General features: G+C 36.5%; 1 protein-coding gene across 4 annotated transcripts in view; it reads left to right on the forward strand.

Annotated features, from left to right (window-relative positions):
* The window catches only part of Adamtsl1 (ADAMTS like 1), a 361,048-nt gene that overhangs the window by 119,132 nt on the left and 223,195 nt on the right, over nt 1-18,721 (forward strand). For all 4 annotated transcript variants that reach the window (XM_048355943.1, XM_048356028.1, XM_048356104.1 and 1 more), the window contains exon 5: nt 6,383-6,509. In XM_048355943.1, coding sequence (XP_048211900.1) covers nt 6,383-6,509 — 127 coding nt within the window. The remainder of the gene's footprint in view (nt 1-6,382; nt 6,510-18,721) is intronic.

The following is an 18,721-nucleotide window of genomic DNA, read 5'->3' on the forward strand; positions in this document are numbered from 1 at the left end:
GCCTGCTGTTCATTTGCTCTCAGCTCTGTAAAATGAAAGAAGACCCTCTTCCCCCAACCCCGCTTCAGTGTCCATTGCAAGGCTGAAAGCTAAATCAGCACACATGTTCAAAGTCAGGAAGCCAACTTGGATTGGAGACTGTGGTCCTAGTGTTTCTGTATAAGGAGGACCCTCCTCCCCTTCCATAAATCCCTGAAGAATGAAAAAAAATGCAGCAGTTTTAAGTATGTGCATTCTGCTCAGAAATAAGGTGAAGAACTATATGTCTGCATACATGCATGTATATATGCATGAGATAATATAAAAAAAATACAGTTTAGGATATAAAAGCAAAGCTGAGTTTATTAATGACATTTAAGCAGCAAAAGGTTGTATAGTATCAGGTTTCTATTTTGACTCTCTCTAAATTTTTCTTGGAGTCTGATTTTTTTTTATATCACCTGAGATTTTTTTTTAAAGCAAAATAAGCAAATTGTGCAATTGTTTTGGGTGGGGATAAGGTTAGGCTCCTCCTCCAGCTGACATGTAGTCATAGAAAAATAATAAATTGTATTAGACCCAAATATTCTGTTAGAATTCCACCCTTTGCCAAAAGACCTCATGAAATTGCCAAAGATATGAGTGGTCATTATCTTACTTTACTACTTTAACCAGAATGTGGTAGGTTTGGGAACTCTGTGACCTGAACATCGGCTTCCATGACATCTTTGGAATGATGAACATAGGTGCACTGGGAAATAGTCTCTGAACAGTAATAGCCCTTTACTGTAATGCTTGTTCATGCATTAAAGCAGAAACACATGTGTATACATTTTTTCATACATGTGTTTCATCAATGACTATATTGCCTGTCTGTAACTTACATTTGAATTGCTAGCAAAGAGTACCATTTTGTTTGGTGTTGTGTATTTCATTGACATACCAGCATTTGTTCATCCCAAACATCAAATACCATGCTAAGAAACCAAAATGCAGTAATTTGTAAACATGGTTTCTTTTTTTTTTTTTTGCCACATGTGGGGCTCAAACTCAGGGCCTGGGTCCCTGAGCTCCTTTGAGCCACAGCTCCACTTCCAGTTTTCTGGTGGTTAATTAGAGATAAGGGTCTCAATGATTTTGTTGCCTGGGGTAGCTTTGAACCACATTCCTCAGATCTCAACCTCCTGAGTAGCTAGGGATTACAAGCATGAGCCACCCAGCACCTAGCAACCATGAAAGTATGATTTCACAATTAACCCATTATTTAGTATAAAGACAAACATATTAATAGATTAAGCTCAATGTCAATTATGTAACTATTTGAATTGTGCATAAATGAAAGAAAATTCCAAAACAATAGTGACTATCATACATTAGAGCCTTATTCTTAAAAAGAAGACAAGGTATTGTCAGTCCATATAGAAACCAGGCATCATCTTTCTTTTAGCCCTTCCCTGTATCCATACTGTTAGGCTTCCATTTACAAGCCTCTCATCTTTTAATATGGCCATGGGCCCCAACAGGAAGAAAGAAATGCAGAGGGCAGAAGGGCCCTTCCCCTGCTAAGTCTGCTGTTTTAACTAGCCTTCCCAGAACACATAGCACTTTTGTTTTTACTTCACTAATTGTAATTTGGTCACATGCCACAAAGAAATGCATTCTTTCACTTGATATACTGCCATCCCAGTAAAAGTTCTGTTCAAAGGATAGAGATTACTGGCAACTGGTAATCTCTACCACATGGATATATCAGCAAAAATGAGAAAGCATAGAGCAATAAAACAATTAATTTTGAAATTTGCAAAATCCTTTTTTTGAGAAAGAAATATTTAATTGAGGATTGAAGGAGAAATAGAAGTTTTCCAAATAAATTGCTGATCAAAACAACTTTGGATGGAAATAATAGAATGTGTGAAGGCACAGAGGGAGCGGCAGTATGTCTGCCAATTCATTCTGTTTCTGTATTTTTAGTTTTTGTTGTTGTTGTTAATAATAATAGGTATAAAAGTAAACAGCTAACTAATTTTAATTAATCTAACAATTATTCAAGGTCAACAGATTAAGATATGTCAAGAATCATTATCCTCATGTAATTGAAAACAATTTTCTACTCAGCCAAAAAAAGAACATTTCATCTGATAATAAAGTATTCCACATTTTTTAAATAATTGAGTTAGAATATCTTGGCATCTTAAAGAGGAATTGATACAGGAAAAAGAAAAAAAACACAATGTGTCAAGGAGATGTTTGTCTTTAAAACACTGAAGTTAAACAACGCCCACTTAGAACTGAGGTGGTTCATATTTTGGGGTCCATAAATTCACATTAAAAACACTAAGTTTTAAGTCTGGCCAAGTTAGCTTTAAAATATGTCACCTCTTATTTAGCTATTTCTAATATGAATGTTACTTTGGCTTGGTGAAGCAAAGTTGTTCTTTGCTTAAAATGCTTTTGTAACCATAAGAAATCTTTAGGATTAGAGAATTACCTGATTATCTCCTCGGGCTCTGTGAGAGACATCGGAATCTATTAAAACTTTCCCAGAAAAACTTAAATCCTTTGAGAAAACCTGGGATTCCTATAAATTAAAGAGTGATTCTAGTTAAGTTTGAAAGAAGCTGTGGCCAGTGCCTATCTGGTCCTTCCACATAGCTGAAAATCTTGTAAAAATTAAACCCATCTCTCTTCAACAACAAAACAGGACTCAATTCTTTGAATATTGCCTAAATTAAGATTGCCATGCTTTCTCTACTGAAGAAATCCAATGAGTTAGTTCGGTCATATATATATATATATTTTTTTTTTTGCTAACTTGTTTTTCAATTCTTCTCTAATTAGTTAGGAAATGGGTACTGCAACACCTCCCCTTCAGTGTGAACTTCAAATTCTCATTCTTTTTTTTTTTTTAGCTCCAAAGACTCTTCCTTCATCAATTCTTCTTTGGACTCTGTAAACAAATTCTGTATGCTTTACCATTGTATACTTCTTTTATGTGATGATTGGGAACAATCTCACTCACCCACTAGACTATAAGTGATGTAAGGGTGAAATCACATGTTCTTGAATTCATCATTGAGTTTCACTTCTAGTTCAGGGTCTGACCCACAGCAGGTATTTAATAAATGTTGTTTAAATGGCTAAGTGGGTGTTTTTGAAATAGCTACTTCTTCCGTCACATTTCATACTACACTATGAATGTAAGTGTCAATACAAAACTGTGATCAACTCATGTAGGTGCAATGACAGATTTTAAAATAAAAGAATTTAAATAACTTGACTACAGTTACATGGAAACATGCCCAAGAAGTCTTTAGACAACCTGTGTTTGTATATGCATAGATAAAACTCCACAGAATTCTGATAATATGGCCTTGTTGCAGATTGAAGCTGCTGACCATACTCATGAGACAGAACTACCCTGCCTTTGCTACCCACTTCAGATGATCTCAGTGACATGCATGTTTTACTGGCATTTGTGCTTTCCAAAGACATGTAGAGGGCTGGGGATGTAGGTCAAGTGGTAGAGCATGCTTACCTAACATGCACAGCAATGGGTTCATTCTGGAGTAAAAGAGAAAAAAAAAGGTACAAGTGTTGAAGGAGTCATTGCTTTATTACATATTGTAAGAACTGTTTAAGGGTTGGAGGTATAGTTCGGGTAAAGTGACAACCAGTGAGCAAAAACATTAGATACTGAGTTCAAGTCCTGGGCCAGGCCAAAACATAATTATATTTTACTGCCAGCAAAAACATTAGATACTGAGTTCAAGTCCTGGTCCAGGCCAAAACATAATTATATTTTACTGCCAATAATACACCTTTTTTGCTTAGTTAAGTTTTTTGCTTTGTTCTGTTTATGACATATTAAATTCATTGGCCCAATATTAGTGGATCAGTAGTAAAAGCCTAGATAAAAAAAGTTGTTAATGCCACTGATCATGATGGTGATGCTAAGCATAGTCCAACTGGGTCAATATAAAAAGTAAAAATGAATAAATGAATAGACTAGTAAGAATTATTCACAGATACTTTTCTATTCTCTAACAATTACATTTTACCCAACATCACCACCTATTATTTCACATTCATATATTTTTTAAGTTAAAAAGAAGTTTATTGGAAACCTGAAAATAGATGTAAAAAACATGAATATATTTAACATTTTAGGGGGAAAAGCCAAGTATATTGCTCTAGTCCTAAATTTGCCTTACATTTACAAATTCATTAAACCTTCACATATATCATATTAAACAACTTTCTTTTCCTTTTAGTCACAGAGGTGTGAATTAAACTAAGAAGAATACATAGTTATAGAACCATAAATCTGACCAGTGCAACTGATGACTTCACTAGCCTGCCTTCAAAAATAAAGACTTGCATTTTGCATGATGAAATTATCCATGTATATCATTCATGTTGCTGTGAAAATTCATATATTTAATTAGGTTTTTATAATTTTTCTGATTTTGTTTTATTCAATTGATAAATTAGGCTTTTGTTCTAACATGAAAAGATTATATTTTGTTTCATATCCTCATTTATTTAAAGAATACCAGAAAATATCATTTAAACAAACACTAGAAGTCTTTGAAAAGTTTTTCTCTATAAATAGGATTTCAAAATATCTCATTATTGAGAAACACTGCTGACTAAAAAGAGAATAATATCTAACTGATGGTGTGGCATAAAAGATTATTAAACTCATTCCTACGTATCTGTTTAATTCACTTCTATCCATATCCCAAAATAGACCACTGCATAATTTTCTTTACCATGTGTCTATTCTGCCTCAGTAAATCTCTCAAACTTCTTGGATAGTTTGTTGCTGTTCCATTCCTCAGCCCTCTTTTATACATCTTTCAGTTAGTGCACTTTATATACAGAGTGTATAGCATAAAAACAAAGTTTAATAATTATACATTTTGATTTTATTTTTATTGTATCTAAATAGTTGTACAAAGTATGTCAATTTGTACTAATTTTTGCATAAGTCTGTTTATACTACTTATGAAAGGTATTAAAAAAAGAGAAATTAAGCCTCAAAAAATGCCAGATTTTGAAAGCAAAACAAATTATGTGGACTTTTTTAGAGATAGTCCTCTTGAAATGTCACTCCACTTTTCATTTTATTTTGTCCAAACAGTCATTGAAATGGTTTGGAAGTAGAACAAATCATTTGATGTGAGCTCAAACTAGAACTACAAGATGTACAATCTGGTGTAGTTTGGATTTAACTTTTTTTTTTTTAGCTGAAACATTGATGGGAGAAACTAAAAGTGAGTTTGCTTACTTACTTTGTAAAGGTTTGTAGTTTTGTTGAGCTTGATTTGGACTAAATATAAATATTTGCTATAAGTATTTAGATAATGGCCACTTACTAGTTCTGAAGCAGCCTTGGGCAAGATTCATGACTTCAACTATAAAATGAAGATATCTTACATCATTATTTTGAGAATTCGTGAGATATTTGTGCTGGATTTGGCACAGAACAACGCCAGAAAAATGACAGAATCTTCATATTGAGCACCCCTACAGTCTTCCATGCCAGATCTATACTTCTCTCTCTCTCTCTCTCTCTATATATATATATATATGTTTATATATATGTTTATATATAAACTGTATGTAATGTATATACATGTATACATACATATATACATATGTATGCATCCACACACATACACATGCATATACATAGTTTCTTTTAGCTGACTGATAGCTAAAAAAGCCTAGTATATAGCTCTGTTTTCATACAGCAAAAATCGGTTAGTCTACAGTTGACTATACACTGATCCAGTTGTTTGGAATATGTTAATGAGCCCTACATGCAAAACACCAAGCCTTGTGGAGTTTGCAGGCTAAGAAACATACTAGAAGATAAGATTGTTTATAGGATCTTTTCTGATCAAATGAGCCCATGGCTATAATTTCTGTCATTTGAGAGAATCATAATTACAGACAATAGGAATTGCTATTACTTTTTATTGTAAAGGTGATATACAGCAGGGTTACAGTTACATAAGCTAGGTAATAAGTACATTTCTTTTTGAACAGTGTCACCCCTTCTCTCATTTTCTTGGGATATTTTCTTAATGAAGGTTCAAAGAGCACTATTAGGATCTCTTCCTTACTCCCTTCCCATATTTCCTTATCTCCTTACTCCTCATTTTCTCTTATCTTCTTTTTATTCATATAATTCAACTATAAAGATATCCCTACACCATGCTATCCTTTTTTTCCTCCTTAGCTGGGTTCAAATTCCACTTTAACTCAGTTCCCTTCATAAGAAGTAGATTTTATGCTCCTTGTGTATGAGGGGAGGATGATTTGGTGTTATTGGCTTTATCATGGCCCCTGCATGGGTAGGAGCCCAGTTGACTCATACATCTCTCTTTCTTGTTAGATTGTTGGCTGCGACCATCAGCTGGGAAGCACGGCCAAGGAGGACAACTGTGGTGTGTGCAACGGAGATGGCTCTACCTGTCGACTGGTTCGAGGGCAGTATAAATCCCAGCTCTCTGCAACTAAATGTAAGACACTACAGAGATGGGGAAATTTTTTAGTTTGCTCACTTGTTATGTTCTCCTGGCTTAGATTTGGCTCCTCCCACCAACCAGGGAATGAAACCTCTACCCAAGTAGAGAAGGATCTGGAAATGCTGTAAAAAAAAACCTTGTGTTCCCAATTTACAGACTAGTCTAGGAATGGCAAGCCAGGATATCAGTTGTAGCCCCTCAAAAAAGGAACTCTGAGACACAATAAAGTGTGGACTAGACATGAATCTAGCACTCCTACTCCTCTACAGTAATAAGAGGGTAGCTTGCATCAAGTCCTGAGCCTGATCATAGTCAGATATGCCTGGTGAAACATAGCAGTAGGATAAGATTGACACAACCTCACTTTTATCGTGTGAAATCACCTCATCTTCATTTACAATATGGCCTTTAGTCAGTGCTGACACAGCCCCTTTCCAATTTGATTGGACAATGATTGTGTGAAAACCTTGATTGATTGTTGCTTTTTTATCTCTTTATGCTAGCAAATAAATGTGTAATTACTATACATGTGGGAATTATGCACAATTATCTCAATTAATCTTTATATAGCAACTTCATGAGCATTAACTTTCATATTATAGAGATGACTGAGGCCTACTCAGGTGGTACGACTTGCTCAGTCACACTGCTATGAAGCGAAGAGCCAAGATTTGAGCCCAGAGTCTTATGCAGAGCCTCAGTACTTACCCATCCATGTGAACTATCTCATAATGCTGCTGACTGTCTCTAGGGTGCGAAATTGTAGAACAAATAAATAGATCAAGCCAAAGGTCCTCAAGGGTCAGCCAGTTGTGTCTTGCTAGAGCAGATAGTTAAATTTTATAGTACCTAAGTCCATAATGGAGTTACACATTAATTCAACTCATTTTGTAATACGGTATCCTTTTTGATAACCTGTTCTAGGAACCATAGCAGGTACAGATGGAAGTAAGACAGCCTTTGTACTCAAGGACATGCATTTTTAGACTTTATTTGGCCTTTTGTCTCCAGACTTGGTCATTATGCAAAATCTTTCAATAGATCCTCTAGCCTGGGAAATTAAATCAAATGACTTTACTGAGTGTGGTTTTGTTCTTTTTACTTGTTGACTGGTTGGAGGAAAATAATTGACAGCTAGCATGCTGGTAGCTTTAGATGGACTTGGAGGTCAAGAGGAAAGTCAGATGCAGTTATGCCACTGTACACTGGAGAAGTATCCAGAGAAATCATGACAAGGCAGCGTGCCAAAAGGGTGGGAAGAGTGGGCAGGAAGAAAGGCCAGGGACTTTGAAGCACATGAAAAATTAGAGATGCCAGCTTAGGGAGCTCTGCACTACTTAACTCCCTTGGAGGCAGTGAAAAAAATGTGACTGTAAAAAAATTAAATATTACATAGACTTTGGCAGACAGAATGAAGGATGAGGTAACTTTAACATGGATGTAATACATTCAGGCAAATTTTTTTCTTTGGTCCTATATTGCTGGTAGCTTTTTTTTTTTTGCTTATATATTTATTTATTTATTTATTTATTTATTTTTTCTCTAATTTTTATTATCAAACTGACGTACAGAGAGGTTACAGTATCATACGTTGGGCATTATATACATTTCTTGTACTGTTTGTTGCCTTGTCCCTCATGCCCCCCTCCCTCCCCCCTTTCCCTCCTCCCCCCTGGTGTTCAGTTCACTTACACCAAACAGTTTTGCAAGTATTGCTTTTGTTGTTATTTCTCTTTTTTTACCCTGTGTCTCTCGAATTTGGTATTCCCTTTGAATTTCCTACTTCCAATACCAGTAAACACGGTTTCCAATATACTCAGATAAGATTACAGAGATAGTGTAGGTACAAACATAGGAAGGTGATACAAAACATTATCTATAATAGAAACTACACATACACATAGGACGTTGAAAGTGGTTACAACTGTGATATATCACTTGTTTCCATAACATGGAGTTCATTTCAATTAGCATCATCTTATGTGTTTCTAAGGGTATAGCTATTGGGCCTTGTGATGCTCTGCTATGGCTTGCCTAAACCTGTACTAATTATTCCCAATAAGGGAGGCCATAGAGTCCATGTTTCTTTGGGTCTGGCTCACTTCACTTAGTATAACTTTTTCCAAGTCCTTCCATTTCCTTACAAATGGAACAATGTCATTCTATCTGATAGAGGCATAAAATTCCATTGTGTAAATGTACCACATTTTCCTGATCCATTCATCTATGGAGGGGCATCTGGGTTGGTTCCAGCTTCTCGCTATGACAAATTGTGCTGCGATGAACATTGTTGTGCTGGTGGCATTACTGTGATTTTGTTTGTGGGCTTTTGGATAGATACCCAACAGTGGGGCTGCTGGGTCATAGGGGAGTTCTAGCTTCTTTATTTACATTTAAAAATTTAAGAATTTAGAAGATGGGAACCAGAAATGGGTAGAGGCATAATTATTTCTTACATCTCTGAAATTAGAGTTGCAGGGTTGAAAAGTTACATTTCAAAGGTTCTTCCTACAGAGCTCTTTAAAGAATGTTGGAAGAGTTAAAACCTCCTGAATTAATTTGTCACATAATTGAATCAGAGCTCATCATATAGGAATATAGGTTGTGCCATTAGGCACAAAGGGAATGCCATGTTTCTGGGCATCTATGGCTATGTGGTGAATTTTCTGAGAGCATGTTTTAAGGATGAGAAGCTTTGTGAGTTGCATATGCCTATGCCCCCCCCCACCTTCCTGCTTTTATAGAAGAGCAGAACACTGTTCCTATAGATATTCCTCTTATGCTCCTGAAGGAGATGGGGGTGATAAGTGACCCTTGAGGCCTTACCTCTAGAACAAAGGTGAACCTCTGAAGGAAGAACCTAAAGCAAATTGAGAACCATGTGTCAGCCCTAGGCCTGTAAATACATACCTCAATGAGAAGGGCTCTACTCAAGACTGACAGTGGACAAATTATATAATGTACAGCTTGATGATTATACATAATGACAAAATGCAATTGATTCATTTACCTTAGCACAGATGATGCCTCATGACAAAATGATTTATGGCAATAAAGCCCAGCAGATGCTTACACCTCACCACAATCTATAGCAGATGCTGAGCAAACTGCCTCACACAAGTTCTCCCTACCCAGAAGAGTCTTGTGGCCTGTATTCACCGAGTACGAGGCAAGCAAGGAAGTGTAGGCTGCTCTATGGGACCCAGCATGCTGGCCAGGTGAGCCCCACAGCTCCCCTGCAGTTCTGGGAAAGTACTGCCAGGTCTCTCCTCACATTGTGCCAAAAGGAACCATAAGTCAGCCATATGCTCTTTGCCAAATCCTAGCATGAGGTTTCCCACATTGAACTCATTTTCTTTTTAAATTTATATCCAAGGTATTTTTATTTTCTCTTATGTTATCAATACTTAAGGGAGAAAAAAAAAGGCAAGAGAGTGAAGGAACATCATAGTAGAAAGTGCCAGAAGGAAAAAGAAACGTAGGAGAAACCCATCAACTGGCTACCATTTGCCAGTGAATAAAAAAGAAATCATCCTTAAGAAAAGACATTATAATTGCCTATTACAAAAGTAGACCAGGCAAAGAGGGCAAAATCAGACTGTTCTTCCTATTTTAAGGACCAATAGTGGTCACTCTCCTTGCTTTCTGTTCATTCCTTCTTGACTTCCCCAACCCAATTAAAGAGAGAGGGGGTGGGGTGGGGAGAGAGAGAGTTGCCTAACTAATGTTACCTTCCTTTTGGCTTTTAAAACTCAATGGCTCATTTTGTCTTAAGTGTTCAGCAGTACTGTTGTGCTTTTTAAACATGCTCAATAAATATTTAAACCTAGATGCAGCCTATTTGCTATCAAGTTAACTCCAGTTGACTTGTGTTTCCAAGGTGTCTCTCAGTCTCTCTCTCAGTCCCTCTATCTCTCTTTCTCTCTCTCTCTCTCTTTCTCTCTCTCTCTCTCTCTCTCTCCAAGTTGCTTGAATGGAAAAGGTCAGAGAAGCTAATTCCTGTCAAGATAAAATGAAAGTCCTAATACTCCAAGATGTATTTCTCAGACTGTGGCTTAAACTGATTTATAACAGCTATAGAATAACATATTACTAGACTATGATTCTGGCTCAAAGTATATTGATAATAAAACATAGGTCTCTATATTATGAATACAAAATACACGCGAATTTGTTAAGAAGATACAAACAGTGAAGACATTTCCACCTTGTAACTGGCTGCTTCCAGCTGTGCTCACAAGCTACTCAAGGATATAAATTCATTCATTCACACAACAGTAAGCACTTGGTGGACACTTTTGCTATGTGCTGTGAATCTATTCTAGGTGCTGGGGACACATAAAGAATGTATCAGATAAAAATCCATTTCTTTCTAGGCAATGACATACTTAAATGAATGGCAAAGATAAATAAGAAGGGAAAGCAAGGAAGGAAAAGAATGAGATGAGATGGGCTGCCTGCCAAGGAAAAGCTGCAATTTTTAATAAGTTAGTAAGAAGAGGGCTTGCTGATAAGAAAGCATTTGAGTAAGAATTTGGTGAAGGCAAGAGAAGGACAAAACTCAGAAGGAAGAGAAAACTCAGGCAAAGAGAAAAGCAAATTCAATGGACAATGAAGGCAGGAAGGTTGTAGGGGAAGGAATAACATTAGTTTTATACGATCTTGAAAGATTTAAGATCTTCATCTGGATGGGACAAGAAGTCATGGGAGATTCTGAGCAGAGGAATCACTTTATTGGATCTCTCAGCCTATGATGAGCAGAGACACTCGCAGAGCTAGGTTTGGAGGTGGATGGGGAAAGTAGTCACAATTCTGTAAGCCAGTCCAGTGATGATGATGATGATGATGATGATGATGATGATGATGATGATGATGATGATGATAGCATGGACCAATAACTGTGGACAGGACAAGAGGTGGTCCAATTCTGGATCTATTTCTCTGAGTCTGAAACATTAGTAACTTAAAGATGTACCATGATCTTACGTGCTACAGGATGATTTAAAAAAAAAAAAGCTGCCATTGAAACAAAGAAACAATGGCACAATGGTTTCTGAATATTTAGGAAGTATGTCAGAGTTTATAAAAGCTCTGTTTTAGATTTAGACTTTTAATCATATGTTACTCCTGTACATATAAAATGTAAAATAAAATTTAAATTGCAAATGAAATGAATTGATTAGTAGAGCTACAATAAAACCTTATCTCAAACTTCAACTCTTTTTAATCACTTTTGATCCTTTACATCATCAGGAATCCTAGTGATGGAAATTATGAGAAAAATCTGCAAAATAAATAAAATTCTTTGGTACTGATACCTACAAAAAGACTGAGGTGTGATTGGCATTTAATAAACAGCATTTTAAGTGTTTAGAGTTTGGTGAATATATACACACACACACACACACACACACACACACACACACACACACACATATACATATCACCATGGTCAAGATAATAAACATATCCATTACCTAAAAAGTTTCCTTCTGTCCCTTATAATCCTGCTTCTTCCTAAACCTTTCTCTGGGTAACTGCATGTCCTCCTGTCACTACAGATTGCTTTTTTGGAATTTGATATATATGCTGCCATGTTTTCTCTCTGCACACTTTTGTTCTAAAGGATTAAGGTTTGGGCTGGGAATATGGCCTAGTGGCAAGAGTGCTTGCCTTATATAAAGGATTAAGGTTTAATATTGTCACCTCTAGATCTGTGACCCATTTTCAGTTATTTTTAGCATAATGTATAAGGTTCATATCTAGTCTAAGTTTCCATGCTCTATTCTTCCAGCACTATTTGTTGAAAAGACAGATTTTTCTCCCCTAAGTTGTATTTAAGTCTTTATCAAAATTCCATTGGCCACTTATTTGTCTATTTCCACTATGACTCTGTTATGCTATATATCTACTCCTTCATAAATACCCCCATTAGTTACTAAAACTTTAGCTATTAGAACCAGCTAAGGTGATCCCTATATTTTTTTTTCTTTTCGAACTGATTTTGGCTGTTCTTTCCTAGTTCATTGACTGTGTTATATATATACACAGTGGAATTCTATGCTCCCATCAGAAAGAATGACATTGCCCCATTCATAAGGAAATAGGAAGACTTGGAAAAAATAATATTAAGTGAAGTGAGCCAAATCCAAAGAAACATTGATTCCATGGTTTCCCTCATTGGTAATAATTAGTGAATGTCTAGGACAGTCCTAGCAGAAGATCACAAAATTCAATAGCTATGCACATATGATCATATAAGACGAAGCTAAGTGAAATGAACTCCAAGGAATGGAAACAAGAGGTTTTTTATTTTTGTTATTATTTTTAATGTACTATGTGAGACTTTCATGTAAATTTTGCAGTTTTCCTGACCATACTGCAAAAACAAAATCTCACCAGAATTTTCACTAGAAATGTGTTAATTCTACAGATTAATTTGTCAGAAAGGGGAGTGTTACTAAGTTAAGTCATTCAACCTGTGAGGACTTTCATGAGTTTCCATTTGTTGAGGCTTTCTATGATTTATTTCATTAGCCCTTATTAATTCTCAGTATACAAATGAATACATTTTAGTGAGATTTAATCCTTTTGTATTTAATTTTCCAGCTATTGAAATTTTTGTTGTGGGATGGGAATGTGGATTTGTGGTAGAATGTTTGCCTAGCATGCATGAAGCCCTTTGTTTGATTCTTAAGTACCACATAAAGAGAAAAAGCCAGAAGTGGTACTGTGGCTCAAGTGGTAGAGTACTAGCCTTGAGCCAAAGAAGCTCAGGTCCTCCAGTCAAGCCCCAGGACTGGCACATAAAAAATTTGAAAAGTTTGTTGTACCTCTTATTTCCATTTTCCAATTGTATACTCCTTTTTTATAGCAACAGGATTGGTTTTTGTGCATTGACTATGTGTTTTGCAAACTTGTATATTAATAGTCCTAAGATTTTTGTAGATTATTATATTATCTATATAAACAATAATGTCATTTACAAATGTTTTTCAATTCCTATGCTCCTTATGATGCTGTAGGTTTTTGGTAAATTTTCTGTATTCGATTGTGGAAGTTCCCTTCTTTGACTGCCTTATTATTGTGAATGAAATTGGAAGCTTTTCAAAATCTTTCTGTTTCAGTTAATATGAGCAGCTGTTTCTCTCTCTCTCTCTCTCTCTCTCTCTCTCTCTCTCTCTCTCTCTCTCTCTCTCTCTCTCTCTCTCTCTCTCTCTCTCTCTCTCTGAATTTCTACTGTAGTGTACTATGTCAGTTGGTTTTCAGATAAGGAAGTTTTAGTCCTGAAGGAAAACCTACTAGTTCCTAGTGATAAAGTGGGACTTTGAGACAAACTCTACGTGGGTTTGCATAACTTTTATGCAGACTGCTAACTAAGATTGTGTTGAACATTTTCGTAAGTATGATCATGAGACATACTGGTCTGTGGTATTCTTTCTTTGCAGTATGTTTAATTGGTTTTTCTATCAACATAATGTTGGCCTCCTGCAATAAGATGAAATGATCCTCTATCTGTTTTGTGGGAAAAAGTGTGTAGAATTGTTATTTCTTCATTAATTGCCTAATAGCAATCTTCAGTGAAGCCGTGTAGGCTTGACATTTTCCTTAGGACTTCCCTTTCTAGCCAAATGAAATAAAGTTAAAGTAATGATTTTAGTGTCCACTCAGTACTTTGATTCATTAATTTCTTTTTTTTTTTGGTTTGTTTTTTTTAATTTATTTATTTTTGAAATTGTTATTATCAAACTGATGTACAGAGAGGTTACAGTTTCATACATTAGGCATTGAATACATTTCTTGTAATGTTTGTTACCTCGTCGCTCATTCCTCCCTCCCTCCTCCCCCTTACCCTTTCCCCCCATGAGGTGTTCAGTTCACTTACACCAAACAGTTTTTCATGTATTGCTTTTGTAGTTGTTGGTTTTTTTTTTTTACCCTGTGTCGCTCAATTTTGGTATTCCCTTCCAATTTCCTAGTTCTAATACCAGTCTACACGGTTTCCAATATACTCAGATAAGATTACAGAGGTAGTGTAGATACAACCACAGGAAGGTGATACAAGAACATCATCAATAGTAGAAGCTACAGATACACATGGGACATTGAAAGTAATTACAAATGTGATATAAAAATCATTTCCATAACATGGAGTTCATTTCACTTAGCATCATCTTATGTGATAATAAGGGTACAGCTATTGGGCTCTTGTGATCCTCTGCTGTGACTTGCCTAAACCTGTGCTAATTATTACCAGTAAGGGAGACCATAGAGTACATGTTTCTTTGGGTCTGGCTCACTTCACTTAGTATAATTTTTTCCAAGTCCTTCCATTTACTTACAAATGGGGTAATGTCATTCTTTCTGATAGAGGCATAAAATTCCATTGTGTATATGTACCACATTTTCCTGATCCATTTATCTACTGAGGGGCATCTGGGTTGGTTCCATATTTTAGCTATGACAAATTGTGCTGCGATGAACATTGTTGTGCTGGTGGCTTTAGTGTGTTCTTGTTTGTGGTCTTTTGGGTAGATGCCCAAAAGTGGGGCTGCTGGGTCATAGGGGAGTTCTATATTTAGCCTTCTGATGAATCTCCATACTGCTTGCCAGAGTGGCTGAACCAGTTTACATTCCCACCAACAATGAAGTAGGATTACCTTTTGGCCACATCCACCTCCAACAATTGTTATTGTTAGTTTTCTTGATATATGACATTCTTACTGAGGTGAGATGGAATCTCAATGTTGTTTTGATTTGCATTTCTTTTATGGCCAGTGATGTAGAGCTCTTTTTCATATGTCTCTTGGCCATTCTCATTTCCTCACCAGCGAAGTCTCTTTGTAAGTCTTTAGCCCACTTGATGAGGGGGCTATTGGTTCTTTGCGGTTTTGTTTTGGAGGAAGGTAATATTTTAGTTCTGAATATATTTTAGATGTGGCCTTTGTCCATTGAATGGCCAGTAAAGATGTTCTCCCAGTCTATAGGCTTCTGTTTATCTTGCAAGCTATTTCCTTTGCCCTACAGAAACTCTGCAGTTTGATGCAGTCCCATTTGTCCAACCTTTCTTTGATTTGCAGCCTTTCTGGATCTTTGTTAAGGAAGTTCCGTCCTGCGCCAAGGAGCCCAAGTGTTTCTCCGACTCCTTCCTTTAGTGTTTTCAGGGTGTCTGTTTTGATTTCAAGGTCTTTGATCCATTTGGAATTGATTTTGGTGCAGGGTGATATATAAGGATCTAGTTTTAGTTTGTTGCATGTGTTGAACCAGCTTTGCCAGCACCATTTGTTAAAGGGGCTATCTTTCTTCTAGACTATTGTTTTAGCTCCTTTATCAAAGATTAAGTAGGCATAGTTCTGTGGGTTCATTTCTGGGTCTTCAATTCTGTTCCATTGGTCTTCAGGCCTGTTCCGGTGCCAAAACCAAGCTGTTTTTAATACTATAGCTTTATAATACAGCTTGAAGTTGGGTATTGTAATTCCTCAAGCACTGTTCTTTCTGCTTAGGATTGTTTTTCTATTCTAGGTCTTTTATTGTTCCATATGAATTTCTGGATTGCTTCCTCTATTTCATTTAAAAAATGGTGTTGGGATATTAATGGGTATTGCACTGAATTTTTATATAGCCTTTGGCAATATTGCCATTTTGATTATATTAATCCTCCCAACCCAGGAGCATGGGAGGTTTTTCCATTTCCTTAATTCTGACTTAATTTCGTTTTTCAAGCTTTTAAAGTTCTCATCAAAGAGGTCTTTCACTTCTTTGGTTAAGGTTATTGGTAGGTATTTTATTTTTTGCGGGGCTATTGCAAAAGGAGTTGCTTTCCTGATTTCAGCCTGGGTCTTCGGGTCATTAGCATAAAGAAAGGCCTTGATTTTTGAGGGTTTATTTTATATCCTGCAACTTTGCCAAAGTTTTGGATCAGCTCTAGTAGCTTTGGGGTAGAGTCTATGGGGTTCTTCAGGTATAGGATCATGTCATCTGCAAAGAGAAAAAGTTTAACTTCATCTTTTCCTATTTGGATCCCCTTTATATTTTCTTCTTGCCTAATTGCTCTGGCTAGGAATTCTAGTACTATGTTGAGAAGGGGAGAGAGTGGACTTCCCTGTCTTGTTCCTGATTTTAAATGGAATGGCTTTAGTTTTTCACCATTTAGAGTTATGCTTGCTGTTGGTTTGTCATAAACTGCCTTGATTATATTCAGGAATGTTCCTTGGAATCCCAGTTTTTCCAGGGCTTTTAGCATAAATGGGTGCTGGATTTTATTGAACGCTTTTTTCGCATCCAGAGATAAAACCATGTGGTTCTTTACCTTGCTCCGGTTGATGTGGTGGATTACATTAATTGACTTGCGTATATTAAACCAACTTTGCATCCCTGGGATGAATCCAGTTTGATCGTGGTGTATGCTGTTGAAGTCGATTGGCCAGAATTTTATTGAGAATTTTTGCATTTATGTTCATCAGGGAAATCGTTCTATAGTCCTCTTTCCGTGATGAGTCCCTACCTGGTTTTGGGATGAGGGTTATACTGGCTTCATAGAATGTGTCTGGTAGTGAACGTTCTCTTTCAATTTCATTGAAGAGTTTGAGAAATATTGGTGTGAGTTCTATTTTGAAGGCCTTGTAGAATTCTGCAGTGAATCCGTCGGGACCTGGGCTTTTCTTGGATGGGAAATCATTTATTGCCGTTACTAGTTCATTACTGGATATGGGTCTGTTTAGAAGGTTTAAATCTTCATGGTTGAGTTTGGGGATATTAATTTTTTTCCTGGAAATCATCCATTTCTTCCAAGTTCTCGAATTTGTTGGCATAAAGGTTTGCATAATAGTCCCTTATTATTTCTGAATTTCGGTTATTTCTGTGGTGATGTTACCTGTTTCATCTCTTATCTTGTTTATTTGAGTGTGCTGCCTTCATTTTTTGGTCAGGTTTGCCAGGGGTCTGTCTATCTTCTTGATTTTTTTGAAAGAACCAACTCTTTGTTTTGTTGATTCTTTTGATGGTTTTTTTGTCTCTAATTGACTTAATTCTGATTTGATTTTAATTATTTGCTTCCATCTATTGACTTAAGATTTGGCTTGTTGTTCTCTTTCAAGGAACTTAAAGTGCTTCCTTAAATTATTGAGTTGCTGTTTCTCCAGTTTGTTGGTGTATGCACTCAGAGATATAAATTTTCCTCTACTGCCTTTGCTGTGTCCCAAAGGAGCTGGTACTTTGTGTACTCAACTTGGTTGAATTCCATAAACATTTGAATTTCCGTTTTAATTTCTTCAATGACCCACTGATGGTTCAGCAGTGTGTTGTTTAGCCTCCATGAATTGTAGGATTTTCTGTGGTGGCTGTTTGAGTTTAGCTCTAATTTTATTCCATTGTGGTCTGAGAGAATGCAGGGAATGGTTTTTTTTTTTTTTTTTTTGGCCAGTCATGGGCCTTGGACTCAGAGCCTGAGCACTGTCCCCGGCTTCTTCCCGCTCAAGGCTAGCACTCTGCCACTTGAGCCACAGCGCCGCTTCTGGCCGTTTTCTGTATATGTGGTGCTGGGGAATCGAACCTAGGGCCTCGTGTATATGAGGCAGGCACTCTTGCCACTAGGCTATATCCCCAGCCCAAGGGAATGGTTTTGATACTTCTGAATTTGTACAGATTTTCTTTGTGCCTTAAGATGTGATCTATTTTGTAGAATGTTCAATGTGCTGCGAAGAAGAATGTGTATTCTGTTGTTGCTGGGTGGAATATTCTGTAGATGTCGGTTAAGTCTAGTTGGTCTATGCAATTATTTAGTTCTGTGATTTCTTTGTTCAGTTTTTGGCATGTTGATCTGTCCAGACGTGATAGTGGAGTGTTAAAGTCCCCAACTATCAATGTGTTTGGGTCTATGAGTGTTTTTAGAGTCAGTAGTGTTTGTTTGTTGGGTGCTCCTGTATTTGGTGTGTAGATATTTAGAATGGTTATATCTTACTGTAGGAGAGATCCCTTTACTAGTATGTAGTAACCTTCTTTGTTTCTTCTTACCTTTTTTAATTTGAAGTCAATTTTGTCTGATACTAGGATTGCAACTCCAGCCTGCTTATGGGGGCCATTTGCTTGATAGATTTGATTCCAGCCTTTTACTTTTAGAAAATGTTTACTTTTGCTGGATAGATGTGTCTCTTGGAGGCAGCAGAAAGATGGATCTTGATTTTTGATCCAACTTATGAGCCTATGTC

This window comes from Perognathus longimembris, chromosome 1 (genome assembly GCF_023159225.1).
Source record: "Perognathus longimembris pacificus isolate PPM17 chromosome 1, ASM2315922v1, whole genome shotgun sequence".
NCBI lineage: Eukaryota > Metazoa > Chordata > Mammalia > Rodentia > Heteromyidae > Perognathus > Perognathus longimembris.